Consider the following 24,962-nt stretch of genomic DNA (forward strand, 5'->3'; position numbering starts at 1 on the left):
AATGTCAGTGTTTTGAGAGTACATCAGTCATATCAATATTTTTCCTTTTCCACAAGTATCTTCATTTTGAAAACAGGTTCATGATTTATAAAACAAAATTTTATTGCGCGGCTGTAACTCTGTTACAGTCCTTCCATGACTTCAGTGAGCCTCCTGATTTAACAACAGAGTGGCTGTCAGTAAATCTTCTGTTTGACTAATTTTGTGTCTGCGTTTTAAATTTTGCAAATTTCCATGAAATTAAAAAAAAAATAAGTCAAGAAAATCAAACCATTACATTTTCCAGAGAAAACTCAAATTCATAACATGTCATGAATAATATTGATGAAGTGCTCATGTGGACATAAAGAAGCTTGATCAGCTTCAGTTCTGAGAGAAAAACATCTGAGAAAAAACAAACATTTAGTTTGTATCATCTTTTATAATAAAAGCTGCAGTGTGTAAAGTCAGATTGATGTAACATCACTCACTTTCTGGATCAGTGCAGGCCGCTGATCATCCTCAGGCCGTTTGTCTGGGGAGAAAAGAAAACGGAATATAAGACCCTCTGGAAATGTATTTACTACAGGCTTTATGAGGATTTACAATACAAAAGAATTCATCTCAAAGTGACACTTAAAGCTCCCTAACAGAGACATAATAATAACATTTAAAGTTACTACAACAATGTTCCAGCAATTTTGACGTATTTGTTATTTTTACTTTGCACAGACATAAATATAAAGCTTATGAAACACGTGTGACTGCACTGTGTTCTGCAGCAGTTTGATCTTTTTCACATATTTCTGTCTTCTTATCCTCACCTTTGGTTCCTGCGCTGATGTCTGACCACCCCTGCACCAGATCAGTCCTGTTCATCTTCTTTAAAACCTTTTTAGTCACCTCCACACTGTCTTGTCTGTACGTCTGCACCACCAGCTCCACTACATCCTGCACATTTGCCACTTTCAGTCGACTCCTTGAGCTGTGTGGGAAACCTTTCTCCAGTTCAATGAGTGACTTGAATTTATCAAGTTCCTCTGGACTCAATATCTTCAGTGTTTCAGCAATCTGCTTCTTAGTTGTCATTGTTGCTACCTGGAAAATTCAAAGGACATATCACACAGTGTTATACAGGATAGGACTTGGACAGGTGAATGGCAAAATAATAAAATAAAATAATAAAAAAGTCTATTTCAGTTTTTTCTGAATTGTCAACCACATCTCATGGTTTTTATCAGCAGAGTTTGTTGTTGTGAAAAGTTGTGATTGAGTTGTTTGTCTTGTCCGACTTTTGTCTTCAAGGCTAAAATTAACTTTGACGCTCAGTTTAGTTTTGTTTATGGTCATTATACAGCATTCCCTGCAGTCTCTGCCAGGGTTAAAATTATGGGGGCAGGGGTTGGGTTATGGTCTGACCCCCCAGAGTGAGATTTGGACCGCCCAAAAGAGGTAAAAACAACAGTCGAGGGGGGTTGAAACATTTATCCTACTTGAATGAATACCATATTCATGCCTGGATCTTTTACCACAATTTCAAACACCCCTCAAGTGGACCATAACATTTCTAAACCTTCAATTAGTTGCACATCTCTACCTTCATTAGTGGCTCACGTCCTGATGTCTCATCTCACGCACATCACGCAAGCAAATGAAGACACTGTAGGTAAACATAGCTTGCTTGATATACTTAACTTCTCACCCTCAGAGTTTCTGATTTGGACAGTGTCAAGTATCTATGAATGAATGCTAATGTTGGCTTGTCTCTAACTGTAGCTATAAGTTACAGTAAACTAGCTGATAGCACACAATTTCATTTTCAGTGTTAGCTTTGCATTTCATTACAAAAAAAAAAAAAAATCCACATATGATCCAATTTTACCAAACACTAGTGCTCAGTTATAAACACGATATGTTTTGACATAAATAGTCTTTTTGTGGCTGTGGTGGGTTAGTTAATCTTTTACTTTTGTGATATTAGTTTCTATAATAGTAACCCCCTTTACTTTGTCTCAAGTGTAATTTTGACACACTTGTACTTCAGTATTTCCATTTTATGCTACTTTACATTTCCACTCTGCTACATTTCAGATGGAAAATTGTACTTTCTACTCCACTACATTCATTTGACAGCTTTAGCTAATCAACTGCGGTAAAGCTGGAAAGATATTGGCAGATTCGAATTAATAACTCTTAAGTGAAACGTTGTTAAAACACACAACACGCATATTTTCAACCACAGTAAGATAGACAACGAGCTACAACCTAACTTTCATCAAAACGAGCCAATAACATCGGTGTTTACAGAGCAGCGCGCAGGGACCGTCCACAAAGTGCAACAGCGAAAAGAGGCATTACAAAAATATTCAATAACTTCACTATGATAGAGTGTGGTGTCACCAAACTCACTGCACACTTCATTGACCTCCTACAGATTACACTACAACAGAAATTATGAGGAGGTCAATGAAGTGTGCAGTGAGTTTGGTGACACCGCACTCTATCATAGTGAAGTTATTGAATCCAGCTGCCATGGCGCCGCGGATGGCTGCCTCGGTGTGTTGGTGCGCACTCTTTTGCCTTATTTTCTTTTTAATTCAGTTTTCTGCCTCGGTTTCCGGAGCTCTTTCACCAGAGAAGAGCTCATTAACATCAGAGAAACAGCTCCAGAGGATTTTTTTCCACCTTTCTCGACTCACCTGTGGGATTATTGGACATTTTGGTCAGAGGTGCACTGACCGTTGCTCTCGCCGGCGCGGACTCCGCACACCGCTCCCAGGTATCTTTCTCTCCAAGGTGCGTTCACTGCCCAACAAGCTGGATGAACTTCAGCTACTGGTGCAGAAGAACAGAGACTTGTCTCCATCTTCCGTCCTGTGCTTCACGGAGACGTGGCTGTGTGGATCGGTTCCGGACTCTGCGCTGGAGCTGGCCGGCTTCCAGCTCTTCAGAGCGGATCGCGACACAGAGCTGTCCGGCAAAACGAAAGGTGGAGGAATGTGTTTTCATACTAACAGAGGCTGGTGCAGAGACGTGACAGTGATCCTGCAGCACTGTCCTCCTGACCTGGAGACTTTCATCATAAACTGCAGGCCCTTCTACTCCCCCCGTGAGTTCACCTCATTCATCCTGGTCGGTGTTTACATCCCACCACAGGCCACAGCAGATACTGTGTGTGGAGCGGACCAACCCGGACTCCGTAGTTATTGTCCTTGGTGACTTTAACAAAGGTGACCTCAGCCACGAACTGCCCAAATACAGACAGTTTGTTAATTGCCCGACCAGAGAGGGGATCACTCTGGACCACTGTTACCCCACAATCAGTGGTGCTGATCCCGCCGTCCCCCGGGCTGCACTGGGCCACTCTGACCATGTCATGGTCCACCTGATTCCCACATACAGGCAGAAACTAAAACTGTGTAAACCTGTTGTTTACAAGAACCTCCAAGAACCTCCAAGAACCTCCAAGAACCTCCAACTGCACCAATCACCAAAACAAATTCCTTGTATGTGGAAACATACTTGGCAATAAAACTGATTCTGATTCTGAATATTTTTGTAATGTCTCTTTTCGGTGTTGCACTTCGTGGACGGTCCCTGCGCGCTGCTCTGTAAACACCGATGTTATTGGTGTGGCTCCGAGGATGGCTCGTTTTGATGAAAGTTAGGTTGTAGCGTTTTGTGTTTTGTGTTTTAACAAAGTTTCACTTAAGAGTTATCGATCTGCCAAAATCTTTCCAACTCTACCGCACTTTAGCCCTGGAGAAAGAGTTGGCACCCTGGTCCTTTTATAATTGGCTCTGCTCGAAAGCGGAAGTAGAGCAACAGAAGCGACTACAGTTAAGGAGAAGCACATGTTACAGCTTAACTTAAGTTTTAAAAACAACTTGCAGCTTTATTTGTGAAACCTGAACTCAACTTGTGTTCATCCTTAGGCGGAAAATCATCTTCGCTGTATTTAAACAAGCTTCATCGTGATTCAGTGCATCGCTGCTGTTTAATGCTGGATGTGGAAATAAAACTCACCTTCTCTCTCTCTCTCTCTGTCTCTCTGTCTCTCTCTCGTCAGTCTGTTTCAGTTTGTGTTACAGGTTGAAAACATATTCCAGTTGCATGAAGCAGATGTTTGGTTTAGAGCGAGTCCTCTGGTCTGGAGTAGTGATCAGATTACAGTCTGTCTGCCCAGCCTCTTTTCTCCAAACATCACATTACAACTTCCGATTCGCAGTTTGGCCAAATGATACCGAGCCATCGATTCTCCGTCAAAATCAAAATCAAAAACTCAAATTTGGACTACATTGTTCCGGACCAGCACAAGACTCTGTTAAACGTAGTTTAAGATTTTCAGTTTTACACATTTTTAAATAAGTTGTGAACCCCTGGTGTCACCTAACAAGCTATAATGAAAATTATATTCATAAATAGGTAGTGTTGATTGTTAATGTAGATTATTATATCATGAATTATTAATCAATCATAAAGGGGTTTGGCCAGGTTATTAGACATTTTAGAACAGATTGTGAACCAGAAAATGAGACATTATTTATAGTGTAAGTATATTAGTACTTTGTTTTGATTAATAACATTGTTTTCATAAATATTTTTTTCAATAGTCTCCATGTCATGTGAGCTGCTGGTTAAGATCACTTTAACTCCACACCTCCAGATTTTACTGTCAGGGTTCTGCCTGCTCCCCAGTTTTTCTTGACCTTGTCTCTTTTTTCCCTTTTTTACCCAGTCAAGCCTGTTGAAAAGCCTTGGTCGCTCACTCACTCCCTGCCAGATTGTCCCATTGTCTCCACGCTCTGCTGCTATTACCAGCCATGCCACTCACCTGCTGGATTCCTCAGCTCCCCTGCTCATTCCCCTCAAGAGAAATCATTCTGAACTGCTGTGGTTAAACAATAAAACCATCCTCTACTATTACACCTGCTTGTCTGTGTATGAATCCGCTCTGGGGTCCAAGCCTCTAATTAGTAGCCTACACATCGTAACATTTCCTCTGGTGCCACAAAAGGATTTACTCAACTCTTTCAATATGCAGTTGCACTCCTCAAGACATGTCAACAGATTTGGTGAGTAAAATTGCTAAACTTGAATATTTCTTTACTGGTAACATCCACCTCAGCATCATGGTATCAATAAAGACTTGTATCCCTCTGAACAGTTACAGACACAAATTATATTTTATGATACAGGTTTTAAAAACCTCATGGGAAAGACACGTGATTTCTAAACTCCATTACATCATTATATACTTCATATACTATGTTTAAGACGCTCCATTCACTCAAAATGTAAGAATCACAAACAGAAATCATAAGATTTTATTATAAATTTCAAATGAAAGCTCCAACAGCAAATTCCTATTGGATGGAATTAAAGTGTTAAAATGAAAAAATATTTCATATATTTGACTTGAATCAAAATTTGAAACCTGCTATATATACATATATATATATACATATACACACACTCACCACACACACTCCCTCATTGAGAAATTCCAGATCAGGTTCTGTGCCCCACCCACCCCCGCTGTTTAAACTAGACTGACAGGTAGAGGAAAGATTTATTCATTATACATGTTTATTATAAAAATTGGTTATGTTGTTCATTAGCTTGTAACTAGCAGTGGCTGACACAGTGTTAGTGGTTATGCTGATGCAAACTCTTGCTGTCTGTACTGACAGGGTTTTGGTGACCAGTGAGAGAGCAGAGAGTATCAAGATGATTAGTGGAGGAAACATCAGAGAGACTCAGTCAGACCCAGACTCAGTGAGGAGCCTGTTGTGCACTAAAATCAGCGACTAGCAGACATATCAGAACGGTTAGCGCTGTTACCATCTTTTATTTATTTATGCTGTTTGTTAGCTTGTAACTGGCAGTGACTGACACAGTGTTAGTGGTTAGTGTCTTGCTCTCTGTACTGACAAGAATTAGGGATTATTTTGCCCCCCCACACCACAAGTAGACAGGATTGTGTGACTGGACAGGATTAGGAGACTGTCATTGGTTCAGTGCGGTTCCAAGGTGAAAATACAAAGTCATGGCACTGACTGCTTATTTTGCTCATGACATGTCTTGCAGTATATAAAAAACGTTTTATAAAAAACACATTCACAAGGTTTAAAATCTTGATTTTCATCAGAGAGGTTTTTTAAGACTCCTGTTACTTCTTCTGGTGGAGGTCTTCAATGAGATGTTTCTCGTGTCTTGTTAGGACTTTGTAGAAGATGTCTTTGCATTTGTCACTAGCTTCAAGGGAAGGATAGATCTCCCTTATCTTAGCACAAGAAGTAGACAGTTTCCCTATTTCTTGATATCTTTCTTTGCCGATGACTTCTTTGTTGCAGAGCTCATACAAAATCGGTGCAACATTGGTCACTTTGTCGATCAGTGCAAGTTGATGTTTGATCACAAAGTGCTGGTCTGAGGAAAGAGGATTTGAAGTTAAAGCCAACTTTACAAATGTATATTCTGAAATCTATGTTCAAAGTGGTGATGACTCAGATTAATCATATATTGAATACACATGCAGACAATTCATGCCTTGGATTTTCTGAGTAAAGGACTTAAGGTTGTGTACCAGTGATCTCTTTAGTTCACTTGTTTCACATTCATTGAAGCATTTTTGATTTTCAAATTTCAAACAGTATTTTTATAATTTTGTAATTAAACTCCATGTTAAAGATCAAGGTTTACAGTTCTACAGATGAATTATTCTTCAAACGCCACTTTGTAAAGCTCTCACATCCTTGTTTTTACGGTGACATTTTGGGAAACAAACATATTTGTTTTCTTCCCAACACTAAGAGGATCGATACCACTCTTGTGTCTGTATGCTAAATTTGAAGCTAGGAAACAGTCTGAGCTTAGCTTAGCATAAAGCCTGGAAGCAGGGGAGAACAGCTAGCCCACACGAAGTTGGACAAACAAGATATAATGTGTTAATTAGTGAGCGTCAGAGATGCTGATAGGCAGATTTTCTAACATCGGACAGACGGAGGCTAGCTGTTTCCCCTTGTTTCCAGTGTGTATGCTAAGCTAACAATCTCCTGGTTTGAGCTCTGTTGTTAACACAAAGATTTGAGAATGATACCAACTTTCTGTCATGGTCTGCTCTTTATTTTGAACTTTATGTTTGGACTCATGTTGATTTCCTGTTTTATTTTGATAGTACATCCCTTATGTGTCGCATTTGGTCTTACTTCCTGTCTTTGTCTCGAGTTTCCCTCTTCAGTGATTGTCTGTGTTCTGTGACCCTTGCCTCCCTTTGCCTTGCCTCAATTTGTCTGTTGTGCCCGTTTTGCTCTGGTTTTGTGCCTGTGTTCCCCCGGTGTCTCTGACATGCTTCTGCTCTGTGCCCCCAATGTTTCCTTGGAATTCAGATAGTTCACCTTTTTTTCTTTGCCTTTGTTTTTTTGGATTTTGGATTATTTTCTGTCTTGCAATGGATTGGTTTACGTGTTTTGTATTATTTCCACTTTTGATCCACAGCCTTACCATCCATCCATCTAAACAGTAACCTGGAACTGTACTGCAAGACCACAAACAGAGTAGAAGACATTTGCTGAGGAGACTTCATACCATCTGTGTATCCACCTTCTGCCGCTGTATTTCCACCAGTTGCTCCAGGTGAGGGTCCTGCAGCTGAAAACAAATTCAGGGAAAATGAAAACTTTTAATTATGGATTGTTCTCAGACTAGTGTTAATATTAATTAATATTAAATTAATATTAAATGCAGCAGTACTAAAATGGAAAGGCCCCTTCAATGGGCATGCATATACAGTCATACACAGGACTTTGCACTTTTTCCCTTTACCATTCAACGACATAAGGACAATTCTTTGAATTAAATTACAAGGACATCTAAGGCCTCGTTCAGACTGCCAGCCAAAATCCGATTTTTAGCCCATCCAGATTGGAACTGGATGGCTCTTTTGAAGTCTGAACAGTCACAAATCACATGAAATCCGATTTTTGGAAACCAGATCGAAACCACCTTCGGGAGGTAGTTTCAGATCGCATTTGGACAGATGCGTCTCAGTCTGAACAGCTCCAAACACTCAGATTGGTTTTGACTGTCCGTGACGTCACTCTACGCGACGCCAGACCCAGTGTGCCAGTCCGACCTCTGACCACGTGGGGTTGTGGAGCTGTCAACAATGGAGCAGTCAGTGGAGGACGTCGAGAACACCAGTCCGTGGACAGAGGACGAAACGAGATGCCTGATCACACTGTGGGGAGATGGCTCCGTCCAAGGTGACCTGCCTCCATCATGTTTGTTGTTGTTGTTGTCGCTGTCGCAATGATATGATGTCAGACGCTCCGTTACTACAGCAACCTGTCAGATCAGTCAATAATGTGGCACAGTCTGAACAGAGCCATATCCGATTTGGACACTTGCTAAAAACAGTGTGGACAGTCAGCCCTAAAAATCGGATTTGAGTAGGAATCTGATTTGAATCAGATTCGCCTGCAGTCTGAACGCGGCCTAATCGACCTGGGGGAAAAAAAACTGCAGCAGGTTGGAGGTCATATTATAACTGAGATCCAAAGTACATTTTTTTCTAAATGCTCATTATTTGCAGTATTTTACCTTCTGAAGGACCAGATTTTGGATAGTCATCTGAAATAGAATACAGAACAAAACAAATTATGGATAATTGATATGATATATCAATTGTATATGTATATAATAGGTCAGTCTCAGTATTCATACCTGCTGTCTTAAGAAAGCTTACATTTTTCCCATTTTTATCATGTATCAAATGATATGAGATTAAATGATTTATTTCGAATAGTGTAGGTAATATTGTTTAATAATGACTGACCTCTTTGAATTTCACACATCCACACTTCTTCTTTTGTGGTTTTGTGTGAGAGTTTAAGGCTGACGTCTCTCTCTGGATTCTTAATGACCACTTCATAAAAATTTGGGTCGCACTCATATCTGAGGGTTAATACCTGAGTATAAAATACAACACAATGGGAAGATGAGTTAGTTCACCAAAGCCAGATAAATTAAATTACACACAACAAAAAAAGAGAGGGAGTTCCCTTGTCAAACAAGATTGATTATTTATTAGCTATTGGAGTAGTTATTAGTCTACCTATACGCTGTGAGAGAGCAGTCATCAGATCAAGGCAAGACCAACAAGCCATGGAGCTTCTTGAGGAGGCCACACAGAGTTTAAATCAGTGGTGTTAACCACCACACCACTGCCCTGCTTAGAGCAGTAAATCCTCCCCTCTTGAACAATCCTCATGTTGGAAGTGATGTCATGACTCTGTAACACTGATCTATAGTGAGCACGTGTCAAAACTGGAGCCAGCTATCCAGTGCCTCCAAAAGTACCAAGGCTGCTCATTTCCTTAACTGTATTACGAGCATCTTGTGTCACTTCTGTTGTGTTCACATCATATTGTTCAGACTGTAACTGCACCAGTTAGACAAGGCGTTTATGTCAGATGACCAGTTGCAGTTCAGCAATTTCTGACGGCTACAATATCTCAAACAACTATGAAAGTGACTGCTGTGTTGTCTGTCTGTCTGTCTGTCTGTGTGCTGCCTCTCGAGATACCGCCCCTCCTGCACCAAGTGAATGAGCGTACTATCACTATCCTATCACTCATCAGAACCAGTATAAGGGCTGGGAGCTGAGGTGTGCCAGGGCCAGTGGGCCAGAAGGCAGTGTGAAGGCTGCGTGTGTGGGTGGTGACCGCTCGGGGGTTATCGTTGTTGTTAACAGAGATTGTGCTACACGTGTTACTCCCTGTGGCTGGGAGGGTGTTTTCGCTCTAACATGTAGTTTTCTGATTGTTCTTTCATTACAGCTACATTTCGTGAATTGGCTTCACCTGTTTCCTGGAGCTTGTTTTGTTATGGTTAAAGGATCTTGTGTTATTTTATTTACTTCATTAATAAACAATCCTTATTTGCGACATACATTGGTTTCCTGGTTTCCTTTTCCTCTGTTTTATTCATTCTGTTACTTCTCCATCCCCTGGACCTCTTGGGGACATAAGTGACAAAAAAAATAAATAATGCAAAATGCCTGTAATGTCATCACTGCTGGCAGTTACATCTAATAAATACATTGTTTTAAAAATTCAATATCGATTGATGAAAATAAAAATGAAACGCCCTAGGACCCTGTGTGGCCACACTGTTAACATCCTCTGCAATGGCTGTAATCCTGCAGGACCTTACACCTGTCTGAGCTATGTTCATAGGTTTAACTGCTGACAGACATTACAAATTATACCTCTGTGGTAATTTTTACTGTGTTGGTCTCTGCTGTGAGGATGTAATCCTGCTTCATTTTCAGAGACTTGTTTGGGTATGACTTTGTGATTTCTTCAAATCGGTCTTTTTCCTTTTGCTTCACTGTCTGGAAAAAGAGCAATACAGCATTAGCACAAAGCCTGTCATCTGTGGTCTCAGTTGGAAGAAAAAGAAATGTGATATTTCAAAAATAGTAATTGAGGAAAAAGATCAAGTTATGAGAATAAAGTTATAAATTAGAGGAAAAAACATAATATTTTGAGAATAAAGTCTGAAATATTTTGAGAACATCCAAATACACTGTTGTAGAATGATGGTTATGGGCGAGAATAGCCTAAATATAGTAAGTTACGATAAGTTATAGTATAATTTCATCAGTGTGGAAATGCTTAATGTGTCATATCAGGGAGTAGGTAAAGGTAAAACAGACAACAGCAATCGGACGATTTCTGAGATGTTTAACTCTATTAGCCTCAACACAAACACAGAAATCTGAGAAAAAATGCTTGGTACTTTATCTTAAAATAAATATTTAAAATACATATAGAATAATAATATTCACCATTGTAGGCTTTGGTGCCATTAATCTTATTAAGTTTTGTATTGGTGACAGTAAGAAATTCAATAACCTGTTGTAGAGCAGGATCTTTTGGGATCACGTAGACATGTAGTTTCAGTGATGGTATGTTGGGTTTATAGTATATTAACACGTAAGATCTTGTTTTCACACGAAGGCCGGCTTTCACCAGGACCGCTCTTGGAGAGAAAACTGGTTCAGATAACTTGACGTGGGATGGTGTGACCTCAGACACTTTTTCCACAACATCTCCACAGTCATCTATGTGCAGGACTGCAAACTTGTCTAATATTGTTGGGTTGTCATCTGCACAAAATACAAGCACACACAATTAGTGAGGAGAAAAGGATCGCATCAGTTTTTGTACTCATGCTATGAGAAATGTAAAAAGTCCACTTACCTATGCAGATCCAGTGTGGCAGGTACGCTTCATCTAACTTCCCAGCAATGACTGTGATGTTCATTAGGGGACCTGCAGCCATGTACTGTCTGCTCTCCATCCTCTCCATGTGTCCCTCCCAAGAGAAAAACTGGTACTTGAGGCTGACCTTCTCCTTACAGACCCAGCGTAAGGCAGAGACGCTGCATTCAAAGTGTCCTGCCTCAGACTGTAGACTGAATCAAACAAGACAAGTGAGTTTGTTTATATGCACAAAGAAATTGCATCAGAGACACAATGGAATAAATGTCAAATTTTGAGAATATCTGTCTTGATTTTATTTAGTGTGAAATGTAGCAGTGCCACTGTCATTGTCATGTTACAGTGATATAACCAGTAACAGCACAGAGAAGCTTAGCTCAACTTTTCCCTATAGCTCCAGTTTGCTGTGTGTATTTTGCTGCAGTATTTAAGATGTTATTTTACCTGTAAGTTGGAGCCTCATCTGCATCTGCACTGTTCACTTCAGGTTCAAGTTTAGTCCAGTCGCTGGATTCCTGCTGCGGAGGACAGTCATAAAAGTCAACTGTCATCTAAATGAGCATATGAATGAATGATTGATAAATGAATGAAGGTAAAGGATTACCATAGTGCTTCCACAGCCCTCAAGCTCCAAGCTTCTTGAAGGTCCTTGTTCAGACACATTGAAAACATTTTGAAATGATTATATGTTGTCTGTGTAAACCTGTTGTTTACAAGAACCTCCAAGAACCTCCAACTGCACCAATCACCAAAACAAATTCCTTGTATGTGGAAACATACTTGGCAATAAAACTGATTCTGATTCTGATTCTGATTGATATATAAAATCATATGGTAACTTTCAATAAGTTGTGTTGCCTTAGAACTATGTGCTGTTATATGTTACACAGCACAAACCGTTGAGTGAAGTCTAAGCTGAGGAAAAGCTGAAACAATAAAAATACAGAAGCAGTCACATGAATGTTTGGTTTGCACTATTACTGTATGTAGATTACAGTAAATAAATGCGTAGTAGCCAACATCACACATGTTAAGTAATGGGAGTTGATGTTGCAGTCATGCTACAGTCAGTATTCTGTTCTGTGTTGTAATGGTCCCAGGCCAGGTTCAAAAAACCATGAAGACTCAAATTCAGCTTATATTATCATTTTTTGCTTCTATTTTGAATGAAGAAAAAAAAAAAGTAACTTTAGAGTAAAATAATACAGACCATGCTCTGCACACCAAATTTTTGCTTTTAGAACAGTTTTTTTCACATAATTTACCTTTGGGTCCTGAGCTGATCTCTAACAGCCTCTGCTCCAGATCAATCCTGTTCATTTTCATTAAAACCTCCCTGGTCACCTCCACAGACTGTTCACCGTACGTCTGCACCATCAGATCCACTACGTCAACTCTTTGTGCCATCTCCACTTGGCTTTTTGGGATTCCTGGGAGGCCTCTCGTTGTTTCAGTCTGTTGCAGGAACCACTTGAATTTCTTGAACTCTTCATAACTTAAATCTTCCAGTGTTTCCAGAAGTTTCTCCTGAACTGATGTTATGGTTAAATCCTGGTGGATTCAAAGTGATCAGGATTTATGTAATATTTCCATTTTGGTTATGAATGATTAATTTCTTGCCATCAATGTGAACATTTAAGTCATGTGAGAACTGTAGCAACTCATATTAACCATCGTGTGATAATGAGACAGTAAGTCATAAATATGAGACCCAGTGGATTCAAGATGAGATCTCATGATTACAACAAAAGTATCTCTAGGTTTTAATTTTTTTGATGGATGCAGTGTGTTTGTGTACAAAGTGAAGAGTGAGGAAAAACATACATGACTGGTCATTTACTGTTCATGTTCTCATCCTCAGTGGTAGCACTGTTGTTATTACAACATTATTGGTGTAAAACATTTCACAGTCAGAATCCAGCCTCAGATTGGTGAGATTCATCCCATTCACTTAATTTAAAGATTTGTTAATTATTGAGACCATGATGAGAATAACTTTCAACCTGTAACTGTTAAATTAAAGTTGTGTTGTGTTAAGTGTGTCTGATGTGACATTACTCACTTTCTGGAGTAGTGAAGTCAGTTGTTTCACTGAGGAGAGAGAAAATAGAAACTTTTTAAAAATCAGAGTAACAACTTTAACAACTTTAGTCAGATTTATTTTCTTGTGAATAAAATACCACTGATTAATTAGAATATGACACATATTGCTCAGTTCTGAATCATAAAACTTAACAAAGAGAGAGAAGTTGGACACCATATCATTAACACACATGAAGCCTAAAGGAATCCAATACAAAAGCTCTGCAACAAATATAATTTTTGTAAAGAATATAATGTTCAAATTTCTTTTTACTATGAATCATAAAATGCATTAATTTAGACATTTATAAGAAATGTGATTGTGCAACATGACCTTTTTTTGTCTCTCTTACCTCTGACTTGTACACTGGTTTCTAACAAACTCTGAACCAGATCAGTTCTGTTCATGTCCGTGAACACCTCCCTGATCACCTCCACAGACTGCTGGCCAAACCTCTCCACCATCAGATCCACCATTGCTGCCCTGTCTGCCTTCACCAGTTGGCTCTGTGGGAGTTGTGGGAGGCCCCTCTGGAAGTACGTGAACTGCAGCAACCACTTGAATTTATTGAACTCCTTGAGATTCAAACTATTCAGTGTTTCCAACAGAACATGTTTCACAGCATCCTTTGCTGCTACCTGAAAAATTCAAAAAGTACTTTGAGAAAATGTAATTTCTTGACTGGGACAGTTAAAGATTTACTTCTTTGCATTTCAGGAGTCCGTGTTTTTAATGTGGATGTTCTAAGATTATATTTCTTTCTGAAAATTCACTCAGAGCAGTGATACACTTGAAAACACATGTATTGATTATGTTTGCCTTCTTTTCTTTACAATCACAGAGAACTGTGTGTGTATAGATTTCTCCAGCAACATTAAAGCAAACGAGGATTCCCTTCATCCTTTTACCCTTTAATTCCTGTAAGCTGATTAATACCACCTGATCTAAACATGACATGTTCTTGTCCTTGTTTCTGTTGAATGAAAGCTGTGATGTGTAAAGTCAGACTCACCCTCTCAAACAGTGCAGCTCGATGTTCATCACCCCACTGTTTCTCTGAAGAGAAAAGGAAACAAAACCGACTCAGAATTACCATCTTATTACACATCCAAGTTTAATAAACCTCAGCTTCTTTAAAAGGAAATAAAATGAAACTAATTTATTGCAAATTAAAACATACACCTACACAATAAAAAGCAGGACATTACAATGCATCTCACCTTTGGGTCCTGAGCTGGTCTCTGACAACCTCTGAACCAGATCAGTCTTGTTCATTTTCATGAAAACCTTCTTAGTCACCTCTACAGACTGCTGGCCGTAGGTCTCCACCATTTCGTTCACTATACCTGCCCTGTCTTCAATGTCACTCAATATCCATGAGTTGTCTAAAGCACCCCACCGGGGAACAATCAACCGCAGGACTTTCTTGAATTCCCGAAGCTCCTCGTTACTCAAATCATTCAGGTTTTCCAAAAGCAGCTGTTTAACAGCTGCAATTGTTGCCACCTGAAAAAATAATTACATTCATGGGACATTTAATCCACTGGGACAATTACAAATGTGTCTCTTTGCATCTTATCAGTGATCATGTAGACATGGGTGTTAGACATTAGACATGGGTCTTCTCAGGTATCGGTCAATTTGGTAATGGTTTTCATATTGTATGTTCACTTTTCCTTTTTTTTAAAAACACAAAGTAAAAAGCAAACTAGAATTACTACCTCGTGGTTGACACAGACTAGTTTCAGGTTACATCCCTGTTTATATAAAATATTCATATAAACTATAAACCATTTGTGTGAAATTTTGTCCGAACTGCTTTGCGAAGTCTTGAGTAATGGCTAAAAATTGTTTTGTGAGGTCACCAAGACCTTGACCTTTGACCTTTGAACACCAAACTCTAATCAGTTCATCCGTGAGTCAAAGTGAGTGCTAATGCCAAATTTGAGGAAGTTCTGTCAAGGTATTACTGAGATATTGTGTCCACGAGAATGGGACAACCTGAAAACAATATGCCTGTCACTGTCACTGGCGTGGAGGCATAAAAAGTCAGGAAAATGTACAACCTGACATTTCCTCATCTCATCCTGAGCGGTAAAGATATGATGACATTATTTTGGATAGAATTACCGCTGAAGATGAAAAATATCCAAGATAAATCATAAGTCAGGGTTGTATCCTTAGATAAAATGTTCAAAATGTGCATCAATTTCAACCTGCATCTGTTGAATGAAAGCTTTGTTGTATAAAGTCAGACAGATGTGACTTTACTCACTTTCTGGATCAGAGCAGAGCAGCGTTCATCTACAGAGAGTTTCTCTACGATGAAAAGAAATGAATATGACTCATGAGTGAGTGACAACTGAACATAAACACTGAGCAAAAATGTACAACACAAAACACAAAATTACACTAAAATCTTCTCATCTACATATTTACTTATTTACATATAAATGATCATTTTTACCTGCTCTCCCACATTTCATATTTCATGTCAGTCATAAAATATAACTTTTGCACCAGATGATCTGTCTCCTCTTCTCTACATTATAAACATTTTTATTTATAATGTAAAGAGAGGAAGACATAGCTTGTGAAGTGATGAGACATGCACCAGTTCTATGACTTTAACACATTTGTCTTTATTGTCTTACTTGTGGGTCCTGAGCTGCTGTCAGTCAGCCTCTGCACCAGATCAGTCTTGTTCATCTCCTTTAAAACCTTCTTGGTCTTCTCCACAGACTTTTGACCATAAGTCTGCACCATTAATAACACTGTGTCCTGCAGGTCTGTCACCCTGAGCAGGATCCATGGGATGTCTGAGTGAGGTTTGTGAAGGTGAATTTGACGCAGGAGGACCTGCTTGAAGACCCTGAGCTCCCTGTCACTCAAATCAGCCAGTGTTTCCAAAAGCAGCTCGATAACAGACACCATCGTTTCTTCCTGGTAAATTCAAAGGAAAGGTAAAAACAGTGCAGTTTATGATTATTAGATTTTTTAGTTTATATCTCATCAACTTGTAATTTAGAAATGTGGATGTGTTTAGGTTACATCAACTATATCACAGAATGTAATGATACAACTGATAATATCTGTCTGACTGATCAGGACCAGTTATTTACAAACCACTTGTACATATACATTTAAATTCACATATATAAATATATTTATTTAGTAACATCAAGGTGATTCATTTTTGTCCTCTTTTATAGTAGCTGTATTTATTTTAACAGGTTCATGACTTTTTATTTTATTGTCTGATGAAGATTTTCCTCATGTGTACACAAGACAAACAGAAAACGGCTTTCGTTCTTAAAATAACCATTTTCATCATTGGTTTATTGATTAATCTGCCAATTATATTCTCAATTACTCTACTTATTATTTGGTCTATAAAATGTCAGAAAAGGGCATGATAAAGGCTCTGTCAGTGTTACAATAAAATAAACAGACACTAGCCCCTCACACGAAGCTGCAAACAGAAAATGTTTAAATACTACAAATAATATATTTTAATATAATTATAATGCATTAATTTTCTGTCAATCAATGAATTGTTTTAAACACAGCTTTGTGTCAAATCAGACAGATGTGACTTTACTCACTTTCTGGATCAGAGCAGAGCAGCGTTCATCTTTCTCTAAGGAGAAAGGAAACATAAAAAGATTCAGGAATGACTGATTTCACATCAGGTTTTATCATCGGACACAGTCAGTTTACATTTACATTGTTTAATGTCAACAGAACATCTACTCAACACTAACACCATCAAATCAATTACTGGTTTCACCTGATGAACACCTGATGACAACATGACGTCACATTTGCTATTAAACTGTTTGTTAAAGGTTCATACTCTGAAATGTAGATGAAAATAACTCCAGGGCTTTGAGGTAAGGATTCAATTCTGTTTAACATTATTCTCAGTTCAAGTAATAACATTTGTGTCTTCATTTTTTATAAAGGCACCTACCTCCCTCTGTTGTATTCACACCAGATCCTTCAGCTGATGATCCTGAAGCTGCAACATATTTAATGCAGATTGTGATCACATGATAAAAACACAGTGTGCAGCCTGTGTGTGAGCTTGTCCTGTGTATAATAATGACATCACAGTTCTAAAATCAGGATTTGACCATATTCTAGGTTTTGACCTAGTCTTCTTGCAGAACATTATGATGTCACAGTGAAGTTGACCTTTGAAAACCAAAATCTAATCAGTTAGTTTCTCAGTCCAAGTGAAAGTTTTTCCCAAATCTGAACAAATTCCCAAGGTCGTCTTGAAATATCACATTCAGGTGGCAAAAAACTGTGTTTTGGGAGATCACAGTGACATTGAACTTTGACCTTTGACCACCAAAAACTAATCAGTTCATCAAAATGAATGTTTGTGTCAAATTTGTCAAAGTTCTCTCAGGGCATTACTGAAATATTGCATTCATGAGAATGAGATGGGTGGCACATACATATGTGTGTATGGACAGACTGATGGATGGACAACCTGAAAACATAATGCCTCTGGCCCTGGCTGTCAGCGGTGCAGAGACAGAAAAATGACAAAAGTTGACAATCAGATTGTCCTTCAGAATATTGTCGTACTAAAGATCAAAATCCAAAACGTTCACCATTGAACATATTTTTTCTAATTTTGTCTAATTCCACATACATTTAATTTGTTAAAACTCCCTGTTCAAAAATACTTATTTTACAGTGTAAGTAACACATTCACATTTTTTAAAAAGATGATCAACTGACTTTGTGAAACTGATTCAAAGATTTTGTAACCCTGCATATTTATTTATTATTTTTATTATTTAGTATAACAGATTTTTTTTTTTATCTTTCTTTGTCTTACCTTTGAGTCCTGAGCTGGTCTCTGACAGCCTCTGAACCAAATCAGTCCTGTTCATCCTCTTTAAATTCTCATTGGTCACCTCCACAGACTGTTGGCCACACATCTCCACCATCACCTCCACCAGTAGGTTTACCCGGAGTATTCTTCTCCATGGGATGTATGGAAAACCCTTCTGGAAGCAAATGAGCTGCAGGTGCCATTTGAATGTCTTGAGATCCCCGTCACTCAAACCAGTCAGTGTTTCCGAAAGCAGCTCTCTAACCGCCACCATTGTTGCCACCTGGAAAATTCAAAGTATATGTTCAAATCAAAGATTTATTTTTTTCCTGTTCTCAGTGTCATTATTTTAGACATTTGAATGTTTAAAGGTTTGATTTCTTAAGATCATCTGAGCTACTGATACATTTGGCTTAATCTGTTTATTAGAGCAGAGGATGAATCATTTTTCCCCTCTGTGCTTTAATATTTCTCACCTGATTAATATAATCTTTCTTTTTCAATCTTTTTTTTTTCCAGGTTGTAACTCTCCCAACTGTGCTGCCACAAACTGAAATGAGCCACCTGATCTTACATGAGATGTTCTAGATGAATTAACTGTAGAAACAGGTGGCAGCATGACGCAGGTATTTTCTCAACTTCATGTTTTGCATTTTGTTTAATTCTTTAAGAGCTGTGAGAAACCTCCAATCTGAATGATCAGTTTGGTTAATTTATAATCATTTATTATCAGTAATGTTGATTGTAAACCTTCATCTTATTGTATAAAGGCTGAACTTCACATGGTCAGACAGATGTGACATTGCTCACTTTGTGGATCAGTGCAGACAGATGTTCATCCACTGAGTGTTTTTCTGAGGAGAAAGAAAGGAAAGAAAAATGAGTGATTGACATGAGGCAATGTTGTTTGTCAGGCAAAGTGATATACAAGTTGTTATTTTTATCTGCTCTCCTACAATATTATTTTTCATATTAATTTCTTAACATTAGAATCTTACATATAATGTAAAGAGAAAAAGACAAAAAGACTTGTTATGGATCAGTTTTATGATTTTAACATGTTTTCATCTTGCGTTGTCTTGTTGTATTGTATTGTCTTACTTGTGGGTCCTGAGCTGCTGTCAAACATCCTCTGTACCAAATCAGTTCTGTTCATCTCCTTTAAAGCCTTCTTGGTCTTCTCCACAGACTGTTGGCCGAAAGGCTGCACCATTAAAAACACTGTGTCCTGCCGGTCTGCCATCATGAGCAGGATCCATGGGATCTCTGAGTAATGTCTGTGATGGTGACTTTGACTCTGGAGGAGCAGCATGAATTTCCTGAGCTCTTTGGCATTCAAATCAGCCAGTGTTTCCAGATGCAGCTTGATAACAGACACCATCGTTGCTACCTGGTAAATTCAAAGGAAAGGTTTGAGGGGCAAAAGTGCAATTTATCAACTCAGATATGGTTGACATAGTTTTTTTTCTGGTCATATCTCATCAGTGTATGTGTTTTAGAAATGTGGATGTGCTAAGATAACATCAGCAATATTAACTTTACATTTTCTACATTTATCTTCATTTTGAAAACAGGTCCATAATTTTATATTTCATTGCACAGCTCTAACTTTGTCAGACTGTCCTGCCAGGACTCTAGTGAGCCTCTACATCTCAAAACAGAGTGGCTTTCAGTGAAATCTTCTCTGTTGGTGACAGTGTTTTAAAAATTGAAAATTTCTCTAAAATTTAGAAAAACAAAAATCAATACATTATATTTCCCAGAGAAAACTCAAATTCCTAACATAACATTATCAATAATATTGATACCTAAGACCTCATGTGGACATAAAGAAGCTTGATCAGCTTCAGTTCTGTGAGAAAAAACAGACATTTAGTTTGTATCATCTTTTAAAATAAAAGCTGCAGTGTGTAAAATCAGATTGATGTGGCATTACTCACTCTCTGGATCAGTGCAGGCCGCTGTTCATCCACAGGGTGTTTGTCTGGGGAGAAAAAGAAATATAAGAAACACTGATAATTTATTTAACAACAGCTTTATGAGGATTTACAATACAAAACATTGCACCCCAAAGTGACACTCTAGCCTACGAAGTTGAATGTTGAATGCAGTAGTTTTACCTTTTTCACATATTTCTGTCTTCTTTGCCTCAGCTTCTGTTCCTGAGCTGACGTCTGACAACATCTGCACCAGATCAGTCCTGTTCATCTCCTTTAAAACCTTTTTGGTCACCTCTACACAGCCGCGTCGGTCTTTCTTCACCATCAGCTCCGCTACATCTTCCGTGCTTGCCACTTGACTCGTTGAGCAGAATTTAAAACCTTTCTCTAGTTCAATGAGAAACTTGAATTCATCAAGTTCCTCAGAACTCAATTTATTCAGTGTTTCAACAAGCTGCTTCTCAGTTTTCTTTGTTTCTCTCTGGAAAATTAGAAGGATATATCATACAGTGTTATATCATACAGGATAGTAATATAAAGTTTTATTCATGTGACACTTTTCGTAAGAAAACTACAAAGTGCTTTACAAAAGAAATAAAGAGAGGGGAGATGTAGTTATGCCTCTTTGTCTTGGTAAGAAGGAGGGAGCCCTGGCTGATACCTGTGTAGAGTGCATTAAAATAGTCAAGCTAAGAAGAGCTAAGGGACTAGAAATTTTGGAACATCGAGGATGTAACATCAGAGAGGCAAGATGAGAGATTATATTGGCTGCTAGGATCAGCGTGTTTTAATGGTATGGGTCACTAAGTATCGTTGGCATAAAAATGCTAAAAAACATTGTGACTTTGAATAACCAGGCCACGAGGTAACATATGTATGGAAAATGGAGGGGGGCAAGAATCGAGCCTTGAGGGACACCACATCTCAACTGGGCTATCAAGGAAGTGGAGTTTCCTTAAGTGACCAAGGAAGTTAGAGAGGTATGAACGAAGTAAGCCAACATGATGCCCATGATTCCTACCCATGTCTCTAGGATGTGTGCTGTTTGCGACTGAGAGCTGATCTCTTTGCATTTTATTCATGCCAGCAATACATGTGGCTTCACTTATTCATCATCTGAGTCTCAAAAACTAAAAACCTACACTCCACATTTCTATTAGAATAATTTATCTTATTATTAACTAATGATTTACTCACAATTTTCTCGTACTCCTTTCTCTTCAGGTCATCTATTAGATGTGGCTCATATGCTTCAAGGATGTTGAAGAAAATCTTTTTTCCTTGACCTCCACTGGATCTCAAAGGCCCCATAAAGAGCGCTCTCATCTTCCCCTCGGAGTCGGGGATAGACATGATTTCATCATAAGTTCTTTTATTGATAACATCACATGAGAGGAGTTCATCCAAAACTGGTGTAACGTTGGTCACACTGCGGATCAGCTCCCATCGATGTTTATCCACAAAGAGCTCTGAGGAAAAAGAGACAGAAACATGAGCCAGTGTTGTTTGTTTAGAGATAATATGCATCAGGACATACAGAATTTCATAAAAAGTGGGGCAAACTAAAATACATCATATATCACAAAACCAGAAAATTAATGTCTCTTTTATGTGAACAAAAGGTTCTGCAGGAGTGACTCTGGTGGTCACATGTGAGCATCACCTTAATTAAAGCACTGCAAACTGAAAAGCGAAAGTGAATCTAAAGTGAATCCCAGAAAGAGTAACTCCCTGATGTTGTAGTAGAAATTTAGATAAAGAAATAGAAAAAAAAAAAAAAAACATGAATCATACAATAATAATTTATAGGGGGAAGTGAAAAACACAATGTTTATATTATCTTATATTTTTTTTAATATAATCCTACATTAAGATAAACCTTTTCAAAAATATTCTTCCATTCTTCAACAATGTGGACAGTGAAATAGGTTTTACAGTCAGATACCTTTGTATTTTTGCAGACAGCCTGAAGTCAGTGACTAACATATTGTGAACATGACACCTGTGCACATACCTTCCTCTGTGTTTTCTGCCATGGTGTTTTCTGCCATGGTAGGCTGCTGAGGATCAAGCAGCTGTAAAAAAATAAAAATAAATAAAAAAATTAGGTAAAGTTAAGAACAGGAAACTCTGCTGTTCTTCGACTTCACCTCTTTTGTCACAGTATATGATAAAATGTCTGTGTTTAACGATTCAAATGCAAAGCCCATTATCTGCTAAACGTCACACTGTGGATTATCCAACACTGAGTTTTATCATCAACTTAATTTTTTATTTTTCACCAGAGTTTTCCATCTGTCTGACTTGTTGTTGGAGTCCACCCTATTTCCGGTGTTACATTGCGTTACGTGCCTGCTGGGAACTGCAGTCCACTGTGCAGTTTTCATGTAGGCTCCATGTCAAGTGCTGCGATTGAATTGTCAAACTTTGTCCAAGTCTACGTGTATTCTCCTGTTTTACTGAAGATCATTACTGACTGTATTCAAAAAAAAATACTGACTCAGTGCGCTGTTCATGCTGGGCGTGGACATATGACTCACCAAGTGTGTCTTCCTCCCTCTCTTTTCCTGTTAGTCCGTCTGTTTCCGTCTGTTTGTGAAGGTTTGACAATAAGTTACAGTGTAAATTCCTGCTACATTTCTACTCTAGCCTCATTCAGCGCCAGGAAGCAGATGTTTTCAAGTTAATTTCGGTTAAGGGGATTTCTGGTCTGATAGCATTCAGTTTACAGTGCGTATCTCTGTCTTTACCCCACCTCCTCACAACTCCGTGGAGTCATTGGAGTGCCATATAAACTTTATAAATCTGTAAAAGAATGAGAAAATAAATGTAGAATATGTGAAGCCTCCTCTTTATAAAATGTTCCTAAGCCCCCTAATAATAATTATAGTAATAATAATAATTTATATATATATTTTTTTTTTAAAGAAGATAACAGTGCAGGCATGCACTTAACTGCATGCCTGCAGAACACTCCTGCTATACCAGGCAGGTAGGCGGGTGTAAGGACCTGGGCGGGAGCTGCATGTCATTGCTTCTCTGTTAAGCAACATTAACAGCAACAGAAGGATTCATTTATACTTCATTCTTACTGTGTTGTGAAATTTCACTATCAATCAAGCATTCTTTATTTGTATAGCGCTTTTCATACAATAAAATGTAGCACAAAGTGCTTTACACAGATGTTGAAAGATAAAACAGCAACCCACCCCCCCAAGCCCTACACAATGGGTTAATAAAGACTGGAAGTGGACAAATTGAGGGAACGCCATCAAGACACCATACTGAGGAAACACTAGAGGTTAGATTAAAATGTTAAATTCAGCTTAAGATAAAGTAAATACAACACAGACAGAAAATTTGATTAAATACATTGCAATAAGACGAAATGAATAATAAAAGTAATTAAATAATAATAAATAATAAATAAATAATATTCCCTAAAATAGACTAAGATCTAGTTAAAAGCCAAATTAAAAAGGTATGTCTTAAGTTTGCTTTTAAAAGTATGAACACTCTGTGCAGCCCTCAGGTCTTCAGGCATAGGCCATAATACTGAAAGGCTGCCTCACTGTGGGTTTTTGTTCCAACTTTTGGGATGATTAAAAGGTCACTACCAGAAGACCTGAGGGTTCTCAAGGGCTCATAAGGTAGAAGCAAATCTGACAGATAAGTAGGACACAGGCAGCCAATGCAGAGATTTTAAAATTGGAGTAATGTGTGCTCTCTTTCTGGTCTTTGTCAGCATGTGTGCAGATGAGTTTTGTAGTAACTGCAGTTGAGCACTAGGACCTTGAACAAAACTACTAGCAACTAAACTAAATAGTATTGGAAGACTATCCTCAGTCACATAGAGAAATAGCCCAGCTGTGCCCCTTTGTTCATTCTCTTCTCCCATTGCTCTCTTCTCTGTACTTTTCCTGATGGGCCCAACCTGAACGTAACCACTCAGTGACCCGATACATTGCTTGATATTTAAGGTTACATTTTCAGGAGCAATTATAAAGAGATCCTGTCTTATTTGCATTTAGTTGAAGGCAGTTATCAATCATGCAATTCTTAATAGCATCCAAACATTAATTTAAATTTCAATTATAGGCCTATAATTCATAGAGAGGGAGGGGCTTTGCACGTAAACTGACTATCTGTCTATCTATCTATCTATCTGTCTGTCTGTCTGTCTGTCTGTCTGTCTATCTATCTATCTATCTATCTATCTATCTATCTGTCTGTCTGTCTGTCTGTCTGTCTGTCTGTCTGTCTGTCTATCTGTCTGTCTGTCTGTCTGTCTGTCTGTCTGTCTATCTATCTATCTGTCTGTCTATCTATCTGTCTGTCTGTCTGTCTATCTGTCTGTCTGTCTGTCTGTCTATCTGTCTGTCTGTCTGTCTGTCTGTCTGTCTGTCTGTCTATCTGTCTGTCTGTCTGTCTGTCTATCTATCTATCTATCTATCTATCTATCGATTTTATTCAGATATTCTATGGTTTTACTTATTTAGTTATATCCTCTTATTTATGTGGCCGAACCTTTGCCATCAGGGGACACTATAAATAAATTTATTATTATTATTATTATTATGTCTGAGCTTTTATTTGTTCATTTCTGTGTTATTATTTGATTGCAATCAATCAATCGAATGATTAAATAACTGGTCAACTTTTGTTGTTTTTAAATGTTGTCTATCAATAAACCGACTTGGCTAATTAAACTTAATATATATATTGCTTTTTCTTTCAGAGGTTGCATTGTGTCAAGACTAAAATATGCCAATAACAAAAACTTCTTCCGCCTCTGGAAACTGTTTGTCCACAGGGGG

The 24,962-nt window shown here is 38.3% G+C and overlaps 2 protein-coding genes across 18 annotated transcripts in view; both read right to left on the bottom strand.

Annotated features, from left to right (window-relative positions):
• The window catches only part of LOC139613015 (uncharacterized), a 30,418-nt gene extending 26,201 nt beyond the window's left edge, over window positions 1-4,217 (bottom strand). For 4 of the 13 annotated variants that reach the window (XM_071469275.1, XM_071469269.1, XM_071469272.1 and 1 more), the window contains exons 1-3: window positions 1,577-1,798; window positions 804-1,077; window positions 471-514 (exon numbers count right to left, since the gene is read on the bottom strand). In XM_071469275.1, the coding sequence (XP_071325376.1) occupies window positions 471-514; window positions 804-1,077; window positions 1,577-1,582 (324 nt within the window). In that variant the 5' untranslated portion in view covers window positions 1,583-1,798. Of the gene's footprint in view, window positions 1-470; window positions 515-803; window positions 1,078-1,576; window positions 1,801-2,678; window positions 2,792-4,005 lie in introns of those variants that run through there. The other 9 variants (XM_071469274.1, XM_071469268.1, XR_011686674.1 and 6 more) reach the window with 8 other exon arrangements.
• A 1,060-nt stretch (window positions 4,218-5,277) lies between these two features.
• On the bottom strand, window positions 5,278-23,119 carry LOC139613016 (uncharacterized). Of its 5 annotated transcripts, none has more exons than XM_071469279.1 (26): window positions 22,686-23,118; window positions 22,160-22,220; window positions 21,343-21,614; window positions 20,326-20,626; window positions 20,146-20,189; window positions 19,307-19,595; window positions 19,016-19,059; window positions 18,209-18,488; window positions 17,327-17,374; window positions 16,959-16,993; window positions 16,008-16,296; window positions 15,629-15,672; window positions 14,574-14,859; window positions 14,366-14,409; window positions 13,706-13,991; window positions 13,333-13,361; window positions 12,536-12,821; window positions 11,875-11,918; window positions 11,715-11,785; window positions 11,250-11,464; window positions 10,902-11,155; window positions 10,253-10,378; window positions 8,819-8,951; window positions 8,584-8,613; window positions 7,486-7,632; window positions 5,278-6,411 (listed from the first exon to the last, which is right to left on the bottom strand). In XM_071469279.1, exons 2-26 carry the CDS (start codon window positions 22,194-22,196, stop codon window positions 6,152-6,154), a joined length of 3,894 nt encoding a protein of 1,297 aa, XP_071325380.1. In that variant the 5' UTR covers window positions 22,197-22,220; window positions 22,686-23,118; the 3' UTR covers window positions 5,278-6,151. The 5 variants fall into 5 exon arrangements, with proteins under 5 accessions (XP_071325380.1, XP_071325378.1, XP_071325381.1 ...); XM_071469277.1 differs by having other exon boundaries at window positions 11,715-11,788; window positions 22,686-23,117; XM_071469280.1 differs by having other exon boundaries at window positions 7,570-7,632; window positions 11,715-11,788; window positions 22,686-23,116.
• Between the last annotated feature and the right edge of the window lie 1,843 nt (window positions 23,120-24,962).

Source organism: Trachinotus anak, unplaced genomic scaffold, assembly GCF_046630095.1.
Source record: "Trachinotus anak isolate AG129_WGS33_773 ecotype Australia unplaced genomic scaffold, CSIRO_AGI_Tana_v1 ptg000032l, whole genome shotgun sequence".
Taxonomy (NCBI): Eukaryota; Metazoa; Chordata; class Actinopteri; order Carangiformes; family Carangidae; genus Trachinotus; species Trachinotus anak.

What these genes read in the sequence shown, in the direction of transcription:
- LOC139613016 (XM_071469277.1), bottom strand. Translation starts at nt 22,196, where the DNA reads ATGGCAGAAAACACCATGGCAGAAAACACAGAGGAAG. An exon ending in GAGCTGCACTGTTTGAGAGG is followed by an intron (nt 13,992 to 14,365) that starts GTGAGTCTGACT and finishes TGAATTTTTCAG; the next exon opens with GTAGCAGCAAAGGATGCTGT. An exon ending in CAGTAAAAATTACCACAGAG is followed by an intron (nt 8,952 to 10,252) that starts GTATAATTTGTA and finishes TTTTATACTCAG; the next exon opens with GTATTAACCCTCAGATATGA.